This window comes from Nomascus leucogenys, chromosome 12 (assembly GCF_006542625.1).
Source record: "Nomascus leucogenys isolate Asia chromosome 12, Asia_NLE_v1, whole genome shotgun sequence".
Taxonomy (NCBI): domain Eukaryota; kingdom Metazoa; phylum Chordata; class Mammalia; order Primates; family Hylobatidae; genus Nomascus; species Nomascus leucogenys.
In genome coordinates this window covers 28,095,402-28,118,131 of record NC_044392.1, presented here as the reverse complement: position 1 = coordinate 28,118,131, position 22,730 = coordinate 28,095,402, and the positions used below count along the sequence as shown (strand labels likewise).

The following is a 22,730-nucleotide window of genomic DNA, read 5'->3' as shown; positions in this document are numbered from 1 at the left end:
TTGATATAAGATTGCTTATAGAAAATATTTAGTCCAAGTGGACAGTTAATTATAAAAATAATCTACAAAGCACAACTCATTTCTTTCTTCCCAAATGTGTTTCCTTCCTTTAATTTCCTTATTTCTATCAATTATTCTAGTCCGTTTCTCATTTTATTGATGAACATGCATCTTACCACTACCAGCTGAATCTTCCTCAAGATCACTTTCATCCTCCTCCTCTTCTACATAAAAACTTTCAGTGGCTCCCAGAATAAAATAAAAACACCTTAGCCTGGCATTTAAGGGTATGGTGTAATAAAAGCAGCAGCATTTTTCAAGTGCTGACCACATGCCAGGTATTGTGGTAACTGCTTTATATCATCTCATTTAATTTTCACAGCAATCCTCAAAAGGTGGGAACTATATTATTTGCCCCTTTTTCAGAGAAGGAAACTGAGGCATAGAGAATTTAAGCACCTTGTCCAAGGTCACATAGGTTTCAAGTAGGGACACCGGTATTTAAACTCAATCTCAAGAAGACACGTACTTAACCCTTTTATTATTCTACCTATGTTATAGCCTACCTGTGGAAACTATGACCTACTACTCAATAAGGCAATCTTGTCACCATCCTCCAACATGCCAGTTTCACTCACAGCTCTAAGATTTTGCTCATGCCCTTTCCCTCTCTATTGCATATGCAAATCCCATCCATTCTTCAAGACCCAGCTCAAGCCCAACATGCTCTGACTTCCTATTCTTCCACCACTCTATAGCACAGAATACCTACTCTGCCAATTTTAACCTTTAATCAGTCTTTCTGATATTTTTATATAATTGTTGAACGTGTCCATAACTTATAATCTCCCACCTAACAAATATCCAGAGGGCAGGAACAACCAATTGTATCTACAGCAATACTATGCTCACAGTGGGAATTCAATAAATGCTTGCTAAAAACAGGAATGCAGATAACCATGCAAAATAAATGCTATAAACTTCATAAGTACTAGCTTAGTTACAAAGGTACATCTTCCTGAAATCTCTTTAAGCTATATTTTACAGGGTTGTGGAAGTATATATGCAAAATATTAGCAAAAGTCAAAATAGTACTGTTTTTTGAACTTTGTATTGAAGTATAACTCACAAACAGAAAAGTACAAAAACCATGTGTACAGCTCAATGAATTTTCAAAGAAACATACTCATGTACCAGCAACCAGGTTAAGAAAAAGAACATTACATCCCAGAAGTTCCCCCATGCCATAAGGGTAGCTACTATTCTGACTATTAGCACTATAAATTAATTTAGCCTAAATAAACCTTTCTAAAATTATTGTTACAACCTTTTGTATTTGAGGAATCAAATGTATTACTCAAATATGCTATTTTTTGAACATTCAAGAAATGATCCACTTTGCCTGAGTCTCTCAAAAAATGGCCTTGAACATATATATTGAACATACAATAATCTTCTTATAGAAATTATTTTCTCATAGAAAATTATTGGTTAGACAGAAGTTGGTAAATCAACTAGCTTCCAATATGTTCAGTTCCTAATAAATACAATGTTTATGGCCAATAGCAAAATAAAGAAAGAGGGGGAAATTTCATGTATTATCGCCAATTGTGACTGTGGTTGTATCTACAAATAAAACACTGTGAAAAAAGGTGACATATCCTATAACTCATAGGAGAAAAACTCATCACATCAGTCAGTTTGCTAACCCCTTGTGAGCTTCCTTACCTGCCCAGTCCAGGAATTCAACACACTCAGTCTGAGAATATCTAGCAGCAACATCTCGAGCCCTTTCTTCCCGGAAGTTCAAAGCTTCTATATCAACATCCAGTTCTACCAGTGCTTTCAAAGTTTCCAAACGACCCCAGGCTGCAGCACAATGTAAGAGTGTGTACCCTAACAAATGGAATGAAGATGGTGAGATCAAACAGACTACGTTGTTTTAGGCTAATTTATGTAGTGGAAGATCATAATGGTGATCAAGTATTGAACAATTACTATGGGCCGGGCACTATTCTAACTGTCTTACATATAGAAAACTCATTTAGTTTTATAAAACCACCATGATGTCAGAACTACTACAGTTCTCATTTTATAGACAAGGAAACTAAAGTCCAGGTGGGTTAAGAAACTTGCCCAAGGAAACATCCCTGGCAAACAGTAAATGATGGATGACGCTGACATCATAAAATGAGTTAGGGAGGATTCCCTCTGTTTCTATTGACTGGAATAGTTTCAGAAGGAATAGTACCAGCTCCTCCTTGTAACTCTGGTAGAATTTGGCTGTGAATCCATCTGGTCCTAGACTTTTTTTGGTTGGTCGGCTATTGATTACTGCCTCAATTTCAGATCCTGTTATTGGTCTATTGAGCAATTCAACTTCTACCTTGTTTAGTCTTGGGAGGGTGTGTGTCCCTGAATTTATCCATTTATTCTAGATTTTCTAGTTTATTTCTGTAGAGGTGTTTATAGTATTGTCTGATGGTAGCTTGTATTTCTGTGGGATCGGTGGTGATATCCCCTTTATCATTTTTTATTGCGTCTATTTGATTCTTCTCTCTTTTCTTCTTTATTAGTCTTGCTAACGGTCTGTCAATTTTGTGGATCTTCGCAAAACAACTCCTGTATTCACTGATTTTTTGAAGGGTTTTTTATGTCTCTATCTCCTTCAGTTCTGCTCTGACCTTAGTTATTTCTTGCCTTCTGCTAGCTTTTGAATATGTTTGCTCTTGCTTCTCTAGTTCTTTTAATTGTGATGTTAGGGTGTTAATTTTAGATCTTTCCTGCTTTCTCTTGTGGGCATTTAGTGCTATAAATTTTCCTCTACACACTGCTTTAAATGTGTCCCAGAGATTCTGGTATGTTGTGTCTTTTTTCTCATTGGTTTCAAAAAACATCTTTATTTCTGCCTTCATTTTGTTATTTACCCAGTAGTCATTCAGGAGCAGATTGTTCAGTTTCCATGTAGTTGTGTGGTTTTGAGGGACTTTCTTAATCCTGAGTTCTAATTTGATTGCACTGTGGTCTGGGAGATAGTTTGCTGGGATTTTAGTTATTTTACATTTGCTGAGGAGTGCTTTACTTCCAACTATGTGGTCAATTTTAGAATAAGTGTGATATGGTGCTGAGAAGAATGTATACTCTGTTGATTCAGGGTGCAGCATTCTGTAGATGTCTATAGGTCTGCTTGGTGCAGAGCTGAGTTCAAGTCCTGGATATCCTTGTTAACCTTATGTCTCGTTGATCTGTCTAATGTTGACAGTGGGGTGTTAAAGTGTCCCATTATTATTGTGTGGGAGTCTAAGTCTCTTTGTAGGTCTCTAAGGAACTGCTTTATGAATCTGGGTGCTCCTGTATTGGGTGTCTATATATTTATGATAGTTAGCTCTTCTTGTTGAATTGATCCTTTACCATTATGTAATGCCCTTGTCTCTTTTGATCTTTGTTGGTTTAAAGTCTGTTTTATCAGAGACTAGGATTGCAACCCTTGGGTTTGTTTTTTGTTTTTTTTTTTTGCTTTCCATTTGCTTGGTAGATCTTCCTCCATCCCGTTATTTTAAGCCTATGTATGTCTCTGCACATGAGATGGGTCTCCTGAGTACAGCACACTGATGGGTCTTGACTCTTTATCCAATTTGCCAGTCTGTGTCTTTTAATTGGGGCATTTACATTTAAGGTTAATATTGTTATGTGTGACTCTGATCCTGACATTACGATGTTAGCTGATTATTGTGCCTGTTAGTTGATGCAGTTTCTTCCTAGTATCGATGATCTTTACAATATGGCATGTTTTTTCAGTGGCTGGTACCAGTTATTCCTTTCCATGTTTAGTGCTTCCTTCAGGAGCTCTTGCAAGACAGGCCTGGTGGTGACAAAATCTCTCAGCATTTGCTTGTCTGTAAAGGATTTTATTTCTCCTTTACTTACGAAGCTTAGTTTGGCTGGATATGTAATTCTGGGTTGAAAATTCTTTAAGAATGTTGAATATTGGCCCCCACTCTCTTCTGGCTTGCAGAGTTTCTGCCAAGAGATCAGCTGTTAGTCTGATGGGCTTCCCTTTATGGGTAACCTAACCTTTCTCTCTGGCTGCACTTAACATTTTTTCCTTCATTTCAACCTTGGTGAATGTGACAATTATGTGTCTTGGGGTTGCCCTTCTTGAGGAGTATCTTTGTGGTGTTCTCTGTATTTCCTGAATTTGAATGTTGGCTTGCCTTGCTAAGTTGGGGAAGTTCTCCTGGATAATATCCTGAAGAGTGTTTTCCAAGTTGTTTCCATTCTCCCCATCACTTTCAGGTACACCAATCAGACGTAGATTTGGTCTCTCCACATAATCCCATATTTCTTAGAGGCTTTCTTCATTTCTTTTTACTCTTTTTTCTTTAATTTTGTCCTCTCATTTTATTTCATTAATTTGATCTTCAATCGCTGATACCCTTTCTTCCACTTGATCAAGTTGGCTACTGAAGCTTGTGCATGCGTCACGTAGTTCTGCCATGATTTTCAGCTCCATCAGGTCATTTAAAGTCTTCTCTACACTGTTTATTCTAGTTAGCCATTTGTCTCATCTTTTTTTCAAGGTTTTTAGCTTCCTTGCGATGGGTTCGAACATCCTCCTTTAGCTCAGAGAAGTTTGTTATTACTGACCTTCTGAAGCCTACTTCTGTTAACTCATCAAAGTCATTCTCCATCCAGCTTTGTTCCATTGCTGGTGAAGAGCTGTGATCCTTTGGAGGAGAAGAGGTGCTCTCGTTTTTAGAATTATCAGCTTTTCTGCTCTGGTTTCTCCCCATCTTTGCGGTTTGATCTACCTTTGGTATTTGATGTTGGTGACCTACAGATGGGGTTTTGCTGTGGATGTCCTTTTTGTTGATGTTGATGCTATTCCTTTCTGTTTATTAGTTTTCCTTCTAACAGTCAGGTCCCTCAGCTGCAGGTCTGTTGGAGTTTGCTGGAGGTCCACTCCAGACCCTGTTTGCCTGGGTATCACCAGCAGAGGCTGCAGAATAGCAAATATTGCAGAACAGCAAATATTGCTGCCTGATCCTTCCTCTGGAAGCTTTGTCCCAGAGGGGCACCCACCTGTATGAGGTGTCAGTTGGCCCCTACTGGGAGGTGTCTCCAAGTTAGGCTATATGGGGGTCAGGAGGCAGTGTGTCCGTTCTCAGAGCTCAAACACCATGCTGGGAGAACCACTGCTCTCTTCAGAGCTGTCAGACGGGACATTTAATTCTGCAGAAGTTTCTGCTGCCTTTTGTTCAGCTATGCCCTGACCCCAGAGGTGGAGTCAACAGAGGCAGCAGGCCTTGCTGAGCTGTGGTGGGCTCCACCCAGTTCGAGCTTCCCTGGCTGCTTTGTTTACCTACTCAAGCCTCAGCAATGGCGGATGCCCATCCCCCTGCCACGCTGCGGCCTCACAGGTTGATCTCAGACTGCTGCACTAGCAGTGAGCAAGGTTCCATGGGCGTGGGACCCGCCAAGCCCGGCACAGGATATAATCTCCTGGTGTGCCATTTGCTAAGACTGTTGTAAAAGCACAGTATTTAGGCAGGAATGTCCCGTTTTTCCAGGTACAGTGTGTCATGGCTTCCCTAGGCTAGGAAAGGGAAATCCCCTGACCCCTTGTGCTTCCCAGGTGAGGGGATGCCCCACCCTGCTTTGACTCACCCTCCATGGGCTGCACCCAATGTCCAACCAGTCCCAATGAGATGAACCAGGTACCTCAGTTGGAAATGCAGAAATCACCCATCTTCTGCGTTGATCACGCTGGGAGCTGCAGACTGGAGCTGTTCCTATTTGGCCATCTTGTAATGGACCCATGTCTTACAATTCTTTTGTCAGACTTATTCCTAGTTTCTTTATCATTTTGTTATGAATAAGATCTTTATTTGTATCACATTTTCTTGTTGTTGATGGCATATAGAAAGTTGCTGATTGGGATATTGGTCTTATGTTCATATTCTTTCTAAACTCTCTTAGCACTAATAGTAGATTCCATTGAATTTAAGTCTATGTACCTATGAATAATCATAGTTTTGTTTCTTATACTCTAATCTTTGTATCCAGTAGTATGCTGGTAAATGTATAACTAGTTATCTGGAGAAAAAAGCCCTGATTTGTATCATTAGCCAATTACTGTGATGTATGGCCCAACATGGCCAGTTTCAATAGCTATCAACATGATGTCAACCAATTCACGAGAACTCTGAAAATTTAACAATCAGTTCTTCAGAGCTCATAAAAGCTGGCTCTAGCACAATACTGTGTTATTTCTCTTACCCTTCATACTGCTCTTGCTGGAACCTCTATTATAATGATAAATGGAAGCCATAATAACAAATATCTTAGTCTTATTTCTGATTATAAAGAATGCTTCTGAAAAACTCAATGTTGGGTAAGTTCGCTTCAGGTTTTTGATAGACAGCCTTAAGGAAAGTTTCTTCTATTCCTATTTCCCTAAGAGCTTTCATCACAGGCCAGATGCAGTGGCTCATGCCTATAATCCCAGCACTTTGGGAGGCCGAAGCAAGAGCATTGCTTGAGCCCAGGAGGTAGGGGGGCTTGTCTCAAACCCCTGGCCTCAAGCTATCCTCCCACCCTGGCCTCCCATAGTGCTGGGATTACAGGTGTGAGCCACCACACCTAGCTCTAATGATTTTGTTTACATCCGAGGTTTTTTTCTGTGTTAATATTCTATGTTTTCAACTCCAAATATTATTTGTGCTGTCTCTCTCTGATTAATATTATCAAAGCTCAGCTGGGCACAGTGACTCATGCCTGTGATCCCAGCACTTTGGGAGGCCAAGGCAGGTGGATCACCTGGGGTCAGGAGTTTGAGACCAGCCTGGCCAACATGGCAAAACCCCCTCTCTACTAAAAAATACAAAAATTAGCCAGGCATGTTGGTGCACGCCTGTAATCCCAGCTACTCGGGAGGCTGAGGCAGGAGAATTGCTTGAACCCAGGAGGCAGAGGCTGTAGTGAGCCAACATTGTGCCACTGCACTCCAGCCTGGGTGACAGAACAAGACTGTCTCAAGAAAAAAAAAAAGAGAGAGAGAACAACAATGTGTGTGTGTGCATGTGTGTGTGTGTGTGTGTGTGTGTGTAATCAAATGTTTTTCAACTGTCATTTTCACTGAACCCAATTTTGGTATTATCAATCCTTTCCCTTCCATCTATTCTGTTTTCTATTTTCTTTCTTCTTTTTTTTTTTTTTTTTTTTTTTCGGAAACAGGGTCTTATCATGTCACCCAGGCTGTTCTTGAACTCCTGACCTCAAGCAATCCTCTTGCCTCGGCCTCCCAAAGTGCTGAGATTATAGGTGTGAGCCTCTGCACCTGGCCTCTGGCCTATTTCTTTATTTTCAATGTCATTAATTTATTCAATTATTTTTCTTTTACTTTCTTTGTTTACTCAGTTGTTCTTTTTCTAATTTCTTCAGTCAAATGCTTTGTTTACTAAATTTTTTATGTTTCTTATATTCTAATATATGTATTATACTAGAATTTTAATTTTAGTTGTATCCCATGGGTTCAGACATAGAGTGATGCTGTTGTCACTTAAACATTTCATAATTTTCATTATATCTTCTGTGACCAATAGATTATGTAAAGTGTGTTCTTGGCTGGATGCAGTAGCTCACACCTGTAATCCCAGCACTTTGGAGGCCAAGGCAGGTGGATCACTGGAGGTCAGGAGATCGAGACCAGCCTGGCCAACATGGTGAAACCCCATCTCTACCAAAAAATACAAAAATTAGCCAGGCGTGGTGACCCACGCCTGTAGTCCCAGCTACTCGGGAAGCTAAGGTATGAGAATCACCTGAACCTGGGAGGCGGAGGTTGCAGTGAGCTGAGATCATGCCATTACACCCCAGCCTGGGCAACAGAGTGAGACCCTGTCTCAAAAAATAAAAATGAAAATAAAAAATAAATAAAGTGCGTTCTTGCTTTCAGTTTTCAGTTACCTTTTTGTTACTACTTTTTAATTTTATTTTGTTGTAGTCACTGATTAAAGACTATATGCTATAGATACTTTGATAGTTGTTAAGACTTCCTTTATGGCTCAACATATGATCAATGTTTTTTAAATGTTCCATGTGAGCATGAAGAGAATGTATATCCTTTCTTTGCTGAAGATCATGCTGATGATCTTTTTTTAATTTTCTACCATGACCACGTATTATATTTGCAATCTGAAAAAATAATTACTGAATTTAAAAAGCTACTTAGATAATGATTGCTAAAAAATTAATAAATCTTCAAAGGAAAGAGATAACAGTATATTATTACACATTTACTGTATATCAATTTACGATATGCCAAGCACTAAAATATTTATTTTATCCTATTTAATCCTCATTATACCCTATAAGGAAAATATAATTATTATCCCCATTTTGCAGATGGAAAAACAGATACACAAAAAGATCAGGTAACTTGCCAAGTCACACAGCTAATAAATAGTGAAGTCTATGTTCTGAAATACCATACTATGTAATATCAACATTGATACATTTACATGTATACACATACATACACCCATATAGATGTATATACACATATATGTAAAGCATAAAACAGGCACATCAAATATATCTAACCTTAAAGATATTACATTGCATCTTTAGGTAGTCATAAGTAATACTGATGAGAGAAAAAAGACAAAATACCTCTGGTGGTTTTTTCATTCAGATTCACACCGTATTTTGCCAAAGCTCTAATCACGTCACTTTGCCCAGCCATGCAAGCTGCATACAACAAATTTCTCCCAACGATGTCTTCTTCTAAGAGAAGCTGCATGGCCTGTTCATGATGAGGATTCTCAGGATCCTCAAAAATCTTCTGCAAACCCTCTACATCCCCTGTGAGAGCAGGTTGTAAAAGGGGGTTCTTGGGGCCTGTTTCCTCTGGTTCTTGGGCTTCTTCTTCATCTTCCTCTTCTTGCTGTGAGAAAAATTCTGAACTCTCTGACTCTGGAGGTCCTTCTGACTCCATTAACTCCAAAAATACCTATGACCAAAAAAATAAAAAAGTGATAAAAATCTACTCAAACACATCAGTATTTGTTTATTTATTTGCTCAGTCAACTGACAATATAGATGGTATAAAAATACTTAACTATTTGAAAATAACTATAAAGTAAGATACTTCAGCAATTCCATTAATAAAGTTTATTGTGTACCTATTATGAGTAGGTACATATAACATAGCTCAAGTATATGCTAAAATGTTAAATGTGTGAAATAAATAATAAATTCAATAGAAACAGGAGAAGAGAGAGATCGTATGATCTAAATTCATTAGGAAGAGATTGAAAAAGAATGTCTAAGAGACCCACTTGCCTAAATAAGGGTCCTTGTTTGAGAGAAGTGAGAAATATAATTGGGTTACTGGAGCCAGATTATGAAGATTAAAAATTAGGCACCAACATTTAAACAGAATTCATTCAGTCAGTAACACATACTGAAAGCACTGTGTAAATTGTGAAAACCAGAATCAAGTTTATTTCCTACCTTCAACAAGCTACTATTTCAAGAGAAAAAATATGAAATGCACAAAATAAGTATAATAAAAGGTGACAAGTAATAATAATGCTATGGGAGAAATGCTATGGGAGTTTAGAAGCGATAAGATTAATTCCAGATAAAATTATTCAAGGATGTCTCTTTTTTTTCCACAACAAACAGGAAATGTGCCCGTGTTGTAACAAGGTTTGAAGGAGGTACCTCTCACACATGAGCATGAAAACCCAATAATCACACCTATGAATTACAAAAGGATCTAACTAAGGATGTCTTAATAGTGCTTCAGTCTGTCCGAACACAGTATTAAACTGGGAAAGATTCAGAGAAGAGTGCCAGAGTCTCTTCATTATGTACAAGATGTTTGTGGCATCACTGTTCACAACAGCAAAAAACCCAGAAGGGAAAACCAATGTCCAAGAAGATGAGCATAAACTGGTATATTCACACAAAATGCTATATAACTGTTAAAAGAAATAAATTACAATGATATGCCATATGGTAGGCAACTTCTGACAAGGCTCCCAATGTCCCACCCCTGCCTCCTGGTATTCATACCTTCGTGTAATTTCCTCACCTTGAATGTGAGGTGACTGGACCTAGTGACTGGCTTCTAATGAATAGAGTACAGCAATAATAAGGGGATGTAAATTCTGTAATTCAGTTACAATAGACTGTGATTTTGTCTTGCTGATATTCTCTCCCTGGGTCTTCTCATGTGCTGTGATGGAGAAGGCCACCTTTCAAGGAACTGAGGGTGATCTCTGTTCAACAGCCAGTAAGAATCAAGCAAGGCTCTTAATCCAATTCCATAAGGAACTTAATTCTGCCAGCAACCACTGAGTGAGCTTGGAAGTAGATCTGGCCCAGTTAACCTTGAGGTGACTATGGGCTCAGGCAACACCTTGATTATAGCTTCATGAGAAATCCTGAATTAGAGGATCCAGCTAACCTGTGCCTAGATTCCTGACCCACAGAAACTGAGATAATGAACAAGTGTTGTTTTTAACCTAACAAGCTTAGGGCTCATTTGTCACACAGCAGTAAGTAAGACACAGAACAATATAAATGAATCTTACCAATATATCACATGAAAAATGTAAATCCAAAAGATTATATATATATATATATATATATCTCAAGATATATTTTTGTCAAGTGAAAAGCAATTAAACAGACTTTTTAGGAATACAAGTAGATGCAGTAACACTACACAGAAAAAAAAGACAAAAAGCAACATTGAACACAGATTCAAGATCATGTTTACCAGGGATAAAGGGTAGTGGGAGAAGACAAGATGTGGGAAATATGATAAAGGGAATTATATGTTTAGTAAAGAATATTAACATTTAAGTTGAGCCATCAAGAATGGGCAAGACTGTCATTCAGAAGTCGGAAGGAAGGAAATTCCAGATAGAATAACTAAGTTAAAGCACCAAAGCAAAGATCACAGGTATTTTTGGGAATGAGCATGTTGGCCAATTTGGTTAAGTATAGGCCATTCAAAATAAGCAAGAAGTCTGCTCTTAAAAAGAGGCTGGGATTGCATCAATAAGTCTGAACTTGATTCTGTAGGCAACTGGTAGAGCAGGGAGCAATTAAGGACAGTTAGCTGAAGGTTTTAGTGCTAGGAACTAAGTAGGTTTCAAGGAGATTGATCTGACAAGCCTGAGTGACACAGATTAGAGGAGTAAGAGACTAGAGGCAAAAAAGAAAAATCAATTAGACAGTTATTACTGAAGTCTAAATTAGTGTGAATTGGGGCTTTAATTATTCACTCATATAATTCAGTGTTTATTGGATTCCTTCCTCTATGCCAAGCACTATGCTAGATCCTAAGGATTCAACAAGGTAGGAAAGATCCCTCCTATCATGAAGCATATATTCTGATTGGAAACAGGCAATAAAAAATAAGTGATAATTTTAGATTGTTATAAGTGTTTCCAAGGAAATAAACATGGTGAAGCACTAGGAAATAACAGGGAAGTGAAGAGAAAAAACTTGAAAAAGAACAATCAAGGTGATACTGAAGTAGGACTGCAGAGAATGACAAAGACTATGAAGGCCACAGGAAAATGGAACGGCATTCCAAAGCAGGGGTAAAAGGCCAGGGAGCAGATATTTTAGGCTTGCGGGCCCTCTGTCTCTATTCTAACTACTCAACTCTGCAGTTGTTGCTTGAAAGTAGTTACAGACAATACACAAATGAATGGGTGTGGCTGTGTTTGAAGAAAATGTTATTTACAAAACAGGTGGTGGTCCACAGGCCATAGTTTTCTGACCCTGTTCTTAAGAAATAACAGTCCTAAAGAGTGCTGAAAGAAAAGAAAATTGTCATTTACTGCTATGGTGAAGTAAAGAAAATAAATAGGATAATAGTCGAAAGATCATTGTGATATGCATTTTAAATTGGTAGAATATTAGAACCTTCTCTATTACTACCCTATGTTAATCCCTTCCTTCTGTAAATGTGTATAATGCTTGTAAGCTGTTAGGAATTCTTTGGCTGTAAATAATACAAAAGCCAAATAAGATTGACTATTTAAAAGTAGGAGATTCTTTTCTCACATAATGAGAAATTTAAAGATGGAGATGGTTCAGCAGCTCAAAAATATAGATCCAATCTCTTTCTATCACTCCATCATACTTAGTGTGTCAGACTTTCATCTTCACAACTCTTGCCTCATGTTATAACTCCTGAAATCTCATCTTAATTGATGGCAGGAAGAATGGGTAAATCCCCTAGAGGATACCAGTGATATCAATCCTTCCAAACCCTCTTAAGGGGAAAGCAAAACAAAAATCTTTTCTAACAAGTCCCAACAAACTTCCAGTTATATCTCAAAGGCCAGACTGTACAATGTGGTGTGGCTACCCCATCTTTAAGAGGAGAGGGGGGGAAGAAAGCAAGTTTCTTGATTTTCCAGCCTCTATGATAGAGGCAAGCAAGGTAGGCAGGGATTGGAAATGGGAGTTGAGTTACCCAATCAACAATGACTCAACCATAAGATTTGGTGCATGTCTTGTATTTGAGATGGTTTAGTTCAACTCTTTCATTTTACAGAAGAACTACAGTGGAAACTTATAATTCTTCGTGTCTGACATCCAACTCCCCACCCTTCCAACACACACACACACACACACACACACACACCCCTTCTTTAAAGCACTCCTATCTCAGTTTCAGAGAATTCTAATAAAAGATATAGCTAACTTCCCACACCGGAAGACGAAGAAGCAGGATTCTTCTTTTCTCTCTCTCAGCACAAGCCTGGGGGCAGGCACATTATTTAAGCTCAGCCCATCAGGGGATCCATCCCGTGATCCTGAATCTTGAACAAGGGATACAAGGAAATGAGGCTAGTTGAAGGGCACTCATCACAAGCGACAGAAATAGTATGCTGATCAAACTGCCTGCTATGAGAACATACTGTGGTTTTTGTGGTCTGATCCTCCACAGTTCCCTTGATTTCCTCATTTTCAGCCTCCCAGTAATTACTAGTTGTCTTCCCCAAAATCTCATCTCCTTTTCTTTTGGAATAGAACCCCACCCTCTTTTCTTTTGGAATAGAACCCCACCCTCTTTTCTTTTAACAAGGCTTTTTTTTAAACTGATCTTTATGGTGGAATAAGACTATTTTCCAATCTGTCTTGTAATACTGGTGTGGCCACATGTCCAAATAGTAAGCGATAAGATGTAAGCAGATATATAGACTGCAAATTCCAGGAATGCTTAATTCCTTCTCACTGGATTTCAAGCATAATAGCTGGAGCCTGAAAGGATAATTTAGATCATGAGGTGGTTGTTCTCTTCAAATACATATATTTTATATCTTGTATAAATTATTTCTGTTATAATACATAGTTTATGACATTTTAATTTTATATGTAAATATATGTAACTACTATCAATAGAGTATCCACATAATTTATTGTTTGGTAACAATGGACAATTTTATCCTGGATATGAGGCATATATGGCTATATTTGTACATATATATTTCTTTTTAAAACAAAGCAATATTTCTCTTTACTACAGGTAACATATCACTGTTTTTTGTCCCATTCTATTTTTTTAAAGCTGGGTGCCACCTACTAAACTGACTGCATGACCCACTAAATGGGATACAACCCACAGTGTGTAAAAACATGAGTCCTGAATAAGCACTATGGAGACTATACCAGGAAATCAACAAGAAGGACTCTAACAGAAGTTAAACAGCTTGTGTTTATGGTTAATAGCTTGGGTGACATATGTCCCAATGTATGCAGGACATTTCCCGTTATATCTGTTTTCCTGGTATAATTTTTAATAGCATCTACTTTCACTCTCAAAAGTGTCCGTTATTATTAGACAATAATTTTGTCACTCTATTAATAGTAGTTGTAATCTTTTGAAATATTTCTGCTAAAGATATCCATATTCAAACCTTAGAGAATAGAGGCAGGATGTGTTTGGAATGCCTTTCAGTGGAACACCAGGGACCCAGCCATGAGACCTTGAAGATTTTTGTTTCACAGGTATTCCCGCTATGAGACCTAGAATAGCTTTACATCTCCTATATTCCAACTACCCAAATCCTATTTAGGCCAAGCTATAAACCCACTTTCTTCCTAAGACTTTCCTTAATTCCTTTCTTGAGTGCACACTGGCCTCTCAATATTCTGAACTCCAAAGGCCATTATGTATAGTCTATACAATACAACTTACCAAATATGATATTATATTATTTTCTAATTGTTTCAAGTACGTAATCTATCCAATTAGGTTGTAAACTTGCTGGGTGCAGGAATCAAGCTTTACATTTCTTTGTATTACTTTCAGACTTACCACAATTCTTAACAAGTCATATATATTCAGTAACTCTTAAAGTCAAGCTTGCAATTCCCAGTGCTTTTTTTTGTAGCCAAGAGCAATGGGTTTTGGAGTCAGAAAGACTTGGGTTCACAATCCAATCCCGCAATTTATTAGCTGCATAATACTGGGTAATTTACCTACTCTCTTGTAGGAATAACACTAGAGCCTAGTCTATGATTGTTCTAAGAATTAAAATAAATTAGATGGTGTACATGCCAAGCACATGGGGAACATTTAGTAAATAGAAGCTACCATCATCATTATTAAGTCATCATCAAACCTCTAGCAAAATCATCCATGAAGCAAAAGAAAAGATGGTAATGCTACTGATTTTCTTTCTTTTTATAAAAAAAAAACAACAATAACAACAACAACAAAAAACAAGGTCTTGCTATATTGCACGGGCTGGTCTTGAACTCCTGGGCTCAAGCTATCCTCCTGCCCTGGATCCTTAGTAGCTGGGCTCACAATCCTCCTGCCTCCACCTCCCAAGTAGCTAGGACTACAGGCCCATGCCACCACACCCAGCTCTTCTTTTTGAATATGCCATAGTTTATTCCTATGCAGGGTATGAATAAGTAATTTTCTACCCTACCACCACCAGACACTTGATTACCAACATATTATTCCACATCTAGAGATCAGTCTGATCCCAGGTTAATTCAAAGATATGAAGACAAACTAGATCAAATCTTGAACTATGATTTGGTCCAGAATATTCACAGCTACTCTTGTTATATCCTTGAATGGAGCTTAATTTCTATATCAGCCCAGAACCAACATAATTAGGGCAGTGGTTCTCAAATTCTTTGATCTCAGGGCTCTTTACAGTCTTAAAAATTGAGAACCCCAGGGAATTTTTGTTTATGTGGGTTATATCTAAATTAATATTTATATTAGAAATTAAAACTGAGGCCGGGTACAGTGGCTCATACCTGTAATCCCAGCAGTTTGGGGGACTGAGGTGAGTGGATCACTTGAGTTCAGGAGTTCGAGACCAGCTTGGGCAACACACCGAAACCCCATCTCTACAAAAAATACAGAAAAAAAAATAGCTGAGCATGGGGGCACATGCCTATGGTCCCAGATACTTGGGAGGTTGAGGCAAGAGAATCACCTGACCCCAGGAGGCAGAGGTTGCAGTGGGCTACAATCACGCCACTGCACTCCAGCCTGGATGACAGAGCAAGACCCTGTCTCCAAAAAACAACAACAAAAAACCATAAATAAAGTACATATTAATTCGTCTTAAACACATTACCTGTTAACAAAAAAAAATAGTTTATGAAAAATAACTAGGCCTGAATACAACAAAAGATTAAGAAAGGGAGAATTCACTCTCTCTGCCTAATTTCAAGCTGGGCATCTGCCTTCAGGCCCAGGCTGGGACTAGAACTTATACTAACAGCTTTCCTGTTTCTCAGGACCTCAGACCTGGATTGGAACTACACAAATGGCTCTCCTGGATCTCCAGCTTGCTGAATGCAGATCTTGAAATTTCTCAGCCTCCATAATCACATGAACCAATTCCTTATAATAAATTATTCTATATTTATTCATATACACAGTTGTCCCTCAGTATTCATGGGGGGATTGATTCAGGAACCCTCCACCCCTGTAGATACCAAAATCCATGGATGTTCAAGTGCCTTATATAAAATGGTGTAATATTTGCATATAACCTACGCACATCATCCCATATATTGTTAAATCAGATTACTTATAATACCTAATACAATGTAAATGTTATGTAAATAGTTGTTATACTGTATTGCTTAGGAAATAATGACAAGAAAAAAAGTCTGTATACGTTTAGTACAAACACAACCATCCATGTTTTTTCCAAATATTTTAGATCCAAGGCTGGTTTAATCCACAGATACAGAGGACTATATATATTGTATTGATTCTGTTTCTCTGAAGAACTCTAATACAAATAGCATTTTTTTTTTTAGACAAGATCTCACTCTGTCACCCAAGCTGAAGTGCAGTGATGCCATCACGACTCACTACAGCCTGAACTCCTGGGCTCAAGCAATCCTCCCAACTCAGCCTTCCAAGTAGCTGCGACTATAGATGCGTGCCATCACACCAGGCTAATTTTTTAATTTTTCTGTAGAGACAGGGGGTCTGGCTATGTTGCCCATGCTGGTCTCAACCTCAAGTGATCCTCCCACCTCAGCCTCCCAAAATGCTGAGATTACAAGTGTGAGCCACCATGCCCAGCTGCAATTTGCAATTTAGAAAACTCGTATTGGCCATGTGTTGGCCAATGACTTCCCAATACTTTTATGATGAGATTAGAGATGATATTAATGAAAGTGGGCTTTTAAAAATATTACAGAATGAAACATGTTAACATTTGGAAAATTGGTATAACTAAATAAAGCAACATTTTGCTTGATTTGAATGACTGCTTTTCTCCTTTACAAAATCAGCTTCGCTCCCCCTGCCATTTTCCATTATGTTACAATATAGAGCATGGGTAAAAGATCCAAAGTATAAGACTGATCAATAGATTTTAATGTAACACAGTATGAAAAGTTCATTGACATGGCTTCAGATTCCACACTGCAACTAGCCTTTAAGAAACTACCACTTGTGGCCAGGAGCAGTGGCTCACACCTGTAATCACAGCATATTGGGAGGCTGAGGTGGGCAGATCACAAGGTCAGGAGTTCAAGACCAGCCTGGCCAATATGGTGAAACCCCGTCTCTACTAAAAACACACAAAAAAATTAGTCAGGTGTGGTGGCAGGCGCCTGTAGTCCCAGCTACTCAGGAGGCTGAGGCAGAAGAATCGCTGGAACCCGGGAGGCAGAGGTTGCAGTGAGCCGAGATCACCCCACTGCACTCCAACCTGGCACAACAGAGTGAGACCCTGTCTTAAAAAAAAAAAAAAAAGAAAAAGAAACTACCACTTGCAGAGTTTTGGTGGAGTCACAAAAATGTGCACAATTATCTGAAAAAGCTATTAAAATACTCTTCCCTTTTCCAACTATATATCTATGTAAGGAGGAATTTTCTTTACATATTTCAAAACAACATATTGCAACAGACTGCAGAAGCAGACATAAGAATCTGTCTCCCATTAAGCCAGAAATTAAAGACATTTGCAGAAATGTAAAATAATGCCACTTTCTAACTAATTCTTTTGTTCTGGAAAATATTTTTATGAGAAATATATAATTATGTTAACATGTGAATTTATTTTTTAAGGAATTAATAAACATTTTTTAAATCCTCAGTTTAATTTCTAATTCTTACAACATATCTAATACTATATTAAAAGACATAACTCACATAAAGGAAAGCTCTTCGGGATCATTTCTTAAGAGCAAAATGGAGTCCTGAGACAACAAAGTTTGAGGGCACTGCCTTAGGATATACATGAGACCTAGAAATAGGAAAGTCTTGCAGGATGCTTGCCCTACTCAATTACTATAGCAGGGCAAGGAGGCTTTGCAGGGAGGGAGGGCTGTGGTGCAAACCACTCCAGTCAGGGCTGAAGGGAAGTCACAGCAGGAACTTAGTGCAATTGAGTGAGCCAGGGAGCTCTACTGAGTCCTGACAAAACCAGGAGAGACCTGTTCACAAGGTATATAAGCCAAAGGTTAGAACCAAGAAAGCCATAGGGCAGGGAGCACTCGGTATACCAGGAACATCACCCCGCAGAGCCAAGGGAAGGCAAAGGGACCCTGACACGTCCCCATAACTGATTCCGTGAGCCATCCACATAGCCAGGGCACCATCTCAAGGAAAGAATTCAAGAAGATACCTGAGAACCTAAATATTTGTATATAAGAGAAATTAAACACTAGCCAAAGAAATCAATTCTAGATTGAGCTAAACTTTAAAACCAATCGGACATTTAGATTCTTTCCTAATAATAAGTAAATGTTCGTGAAAGGAACCAGAACGGTCATATACAAAAATAAATTACATTTTCTTTGCCCACAAAAGTAATAACATACATCAAAATTGTAACCTTGCTACATATAACTCAAGTTTCACAGAGAATATGAGCATGGGAGGGAAGAGGGAAGGCTGGAACTATGAAGGCAGAATGGCATTGCTTTAGTCTTGATTCTGTTACTAATTATCTGACTTTTCTGAAATGAGGATAGCACCTGGTCTGCCTTACTAAATAAGTGTATAAAAATCTATAAACTTTTCTTTTTACCTATAGAATGTGATTGCTTTTGAGGCACCCACTATAGAAAATCACATAGGTCATAGCCCCTACCCCACAGGCTCTCACATTTTAGTAGGGAAGACACAAGTAAATCAGCAATGACAGAGTGAGATCAGGGATTCAATGGAGGTAGGCAAAGAGTGCTTTGAGAGTAAAAACGTGGACATCTACATTCAATTCTGGGTGGCGGTCTCAGAAAGGTTTCCCAAAAGAGGTGAAACCTCGATATTGAAGAGTAGGAGTCTTAAAAGGAAGGAAAAAAGGACAATCCAGGTAACGGGAAGAACATAAACAAAGGGCAAGGAGGCAGGCGACGCAGCCTGAAGTTGTGATAGAGGAGTAGATCCTAATGTGCCTTTTAAGCCAACTGATTTTTTTCTTCAAAAAAAAAAAAAATGTAGTCCCTTAAGGATTTTAAGTCCCAGCTCAAGGAGAAGGACCCCAAGGGCAGCCCTGGGCACACAGGGTTAAACAAAGAGAAGGCCTGAGGAACAGGATACAGAAAGTGGCAGCGCCGCCAGGTGATCCAGGAGATCCAGCGAGGGGGCAACGGACACTTCAGGGCACCAGAGTTTGCTCTTCCGGCCTGAATTCCCTGGGGACCTTCTGCGATTCCCTCGCGGCTGCAGGCGGGGTAGGGGACTGGTGCGCAAAGCTCTGGACAGAAGCAGTGTGAGGACGCTGAGATTTAAGCCCACTCCCCTCCAGCCCTGCCCGAGCAGCCTGGAGGGAAGATGTCCGTCTATCCCCTCGCACTCCTCACCGAGTGCCCACCCTAGCCCACGGCGCCAGGACCCCTAGACTCACCACACTTGGGCCCCAGCCTCCTCGGTTACCATGGCAACGGCGCAACGCGCGAGGCAGCGCCTCCCCCTGCGCCGTGGTTCCGGCAGCGCGGGAAGGTTATTCTTGGTTGCAAAGGCACAGGAAGCCAGAGGGGAAAACAGCCAGGAATTATCTAGATAATTTCAGTCTCTGGGTGGCGTGTCGGTTTTTTCTTTGTTTTGTAAATTTTCTGTTATACAGTATTTGTTTTACAGTTTAAAAATAAGTTGTGCATATTGGTGGTTGGCCTGTCTTATCTTTGGCTTTTAAACGAAAGAATTTTCTGGAAATATGAGGTTGCATTCTAAAAACTACAAAAGATTGTATGAATAACCCCTTGCTTAATTTTCTAGTTATTGGATATCTTTCTCTCATGGTTTATGGTCATTGTCACCAGCAAAGGACTGTTTCAGGCGACCTCACAAGTGCCAAACTACCTTAGGAGCGGAAGAAATTTGGAGACTATATCCCTCTTGATTCAGAAATTCAAGATGCAAAACACAACTTTAAAAGGGGGGAAGCAATGGAGGTGGAGGGACAAGGGGTTCGAAAGAAAACCAGCAGGGAAGGGCCAGGCATACCTAGCAATTATATCAATGTTCACATGAATCACATAGTGAAAACAGGGAAGTTTTTGTGCTGAAGGCAGGTGTGAAGGAAAATACTCATTTCTTTACTGTTTCTACCAGGAGTCCATTAAGGAGTAGGTGAATGTTTTAGAGGGGCTCTGAACATTTGTGCTGAAGTTCGAATAGCCTAGTTTTGAAATGAATATTTGACCTAAGGCCCAAGCAAAATTTCACCGTTGTTACAGTAGGTAGTCAGGCATGAGCAGAGCAGGCTCCTCTATCCCCCACCAGGAATGTCAGGCGACCATCAGGTGATAGGCAGTTGTTAACTGTCTCTCTAAAATAATAATTGGTTGCAGCCAATGCCAGGAAAAGGCACTCTCCCAATAGATAGAAAACATCTGAAACTGGTTATCAGCAGCTTCCCCATAAGATCTTAGGAGTTAGGTGATATGAGAAACACACTCACCTGTCCAAACCCAAAGAATGGACTTAGAGGCATGAAGAAGAGCAAAAGAGAGACTTTTTAATAACGGTCTTGCAAGATTGGGTGTCTGGTGAGCAGGCACACCCAGTGAAGTTTCAACAAGGAATTTATCACCCAGTGTGCAAGACCCTACCCTGGTTCCTCATAGGCTGAGTACTATGGGGTTACAATCTTCCCCACCGTTGCACAAGTTTCATTATCCCCTTATAAGGTTACATCTTGTCTCCTTCACCACTTTAAGTTTTGATTTCCCAATGACAAAACTTTCTTTCCTTTTATGGATTAGCCACCCCACCCCCTATATTTTTTTCTCCCTCCCCTCTGACTTCTGTGAGTCTTATCACTCTTCCCAGATGTCTGTAGCATGCGGCTTGTCACATCTGCAAGGGAGCTGCCCAGATTTGCCGGTGCCTGTTTTCTGAAAATGGACCACTTAAAAAGTACTTCTTACAGGTGAGTAGGCTCAAGGATACAAATTAAGAGTCAAAATGGTGGAGTTTAACTGGTATATGACCTTCTTGGGTACATTCAACTGGTAAGAGAAGAATGCCTCAAGTGATCATGCATAGAACTGCAGTAAACAAACTGCACATGCTCTTCTCCCAAGTGCTAGCAGGCCACTGCACATGTGGATAGCCCATCCCAAGAGAAGAATAAGGGGAGAAGGGACGCAAGACCCCAGAAGTATGACACCATATAAAACCCTAAGGCCGGGCACGGTGGCTCATGCCTGTAATCCCAGCACTTTGGGAGGCCAAGGCTGGCGGATCACGAAGTCAGGAGACCAAGACCATCCTGGCTAACACAGTGAAACCCCATCTCTACTAAAAATACACACACACAAAAAAAGAAAAAAAAATAGCTGGGCGTGGTGGTACGCGCCTGTAGTCCCAGCTCCTTGGGAAGATGAGGCAGGAGAATCACGTAAACCCGGGAGGCGGAGGTTACAGTGAGCCGAGATCACACCACTGCCCTCCAGCATGGGTGACAGAGCGAGACTCCATCTCAAAAAAAAAAAAAAAAACCCTAAGTCAAAGGTCAAACTGCACTTGATCTCTCAAAGTCACCCACTTGGCCCTTTCCAAGTGTACATTACTTCCTTTCATTCCTGCCCAAAAGCTTTTTAATAAACTTACACTCCTGCTCTAAAACTTGCCTTGATCTCTTCTTCTGCCTTATGCCCCTCAGTCAGATTCTTTCTTGTGAGGCAAGAATTCAGGCAGCTGCAGACCCATACAGATTCACCACGAGTAACACCATCATAAATCTGAACTTCTGAAATACAAGAATAAATTTGAATTTTTTCAAATATAATTATTAAATTTTTCATGTTCAAATAAGTTGTGGTAATAAAAATTTTAGAGTTTGACATTATAGACAGGAAAAATAATCTGTCAGTTGCAAGCTTGCTCCTGCAGTCACTGTACAACACATTTGCTCTACTCAACAATCATTTCTTACTGAAGGTGATGAAGAGTAAGGCTAATTTTAGTTATTTCAGTTTTAACATGCTATTTTTTCATAGTGTTTGTTTTTTAATATCTGGATGGAAGATGACTTATGATACATAACTGTACCAAACTGTACATGATTCTGTTTTTCATTAATCTTCAGGGGATATGAAGAATTCCCAAATATAACTGTTTCTTGAAAGTCTGAAGTGGAATTAGACAACTAAAAATTAAATAGAGTTTTTAAAGATTATTTTTTAGTGCTCTGAATGCTAATATTAGAAAGGTAGTAAGACACAATAGGTTTGAGACCTAAAAGCAAAGATGCCCTGAGCTCCACTTGAACTCCAGGTCAGAAACAGCTGCGTGATGCATCTAGGCAGACCAGGTTAGAAACAGGAGATTCATGGCAAGAGTGTGGCCTAGATGCAGCAGAAAGACTCCCATGACATCCTCTCTTAGCCACACCCCCTGCAAGCTTGACCTGAGAGTATTGGAAAGAGCCACTGGATTTGAAGGGGCCAAGTGCCCATGTGTAAGAGACATCTCAGCAATAACCTGTGGGTATTAATGATGGAGGTCCAGGTAAGACAGTGAAGGCCTGGTGAACAGACAGCTTAAGCAGCAAATGATTAAGCACTATTCAAACCCCCCAGAAATTAGATCCCCTCCAGAAAATTATGGTAGGTGAGAGGTTTCCGAAACGATTGAAATTAGTTTTTTCCAACATAGGAGAATAGGCCCTCAGAATAGAAATTATTGTATAAAAAACTATATTTCTATACCTCTTTTTTTTCTGAGATGGAGTCTTGTTCTGTCA

At 39.4% G+C, this 22,730-nt stretch overlaps 1 protein-coding gene and 1 non-coding gene across 2 annotated transcripts in view; both read right to left on the bottom strand.

The window, feature by feature from the left end:
- ANKRD45 (ankyrin repeat domain 45) overlaps positions 1-19,425 on the bottom strand; it is a 51,573-nt gene extending 32,148 nt beyond the window's left edge. The window contains exons 1-3 of the mRNA XM_003258895.4: positions 19,386-19,425; positions 8,674-9,013; positions 1,729-1,896 (exon numbers count right to left, since the gene is read on the bottom strand). Coding sequence (XP_003258943.2) covers positions 1,729-1,896; positions 8,674-8,998 — 493 coding nt within the window. The 5' untranslated portion in view covers positions 8,999-9,013; positions 19,386-19,425. The remainder of the gene's footprint in view (positions 1-1,728; positions 1,897-8,673; positions 9,014-19,385) is intronic.
- On the bottom strand, positions 9,681-9,784 carry LOC115837812. Its single transcript, XR_004032862.1, has one exon. It is a non-coding gene; the product is annotated as a small nucleolar RNA U13 (small nucleolar RNA).
- Positions 19,426-22,730: the final 3,305 nt, after the last annotated feature.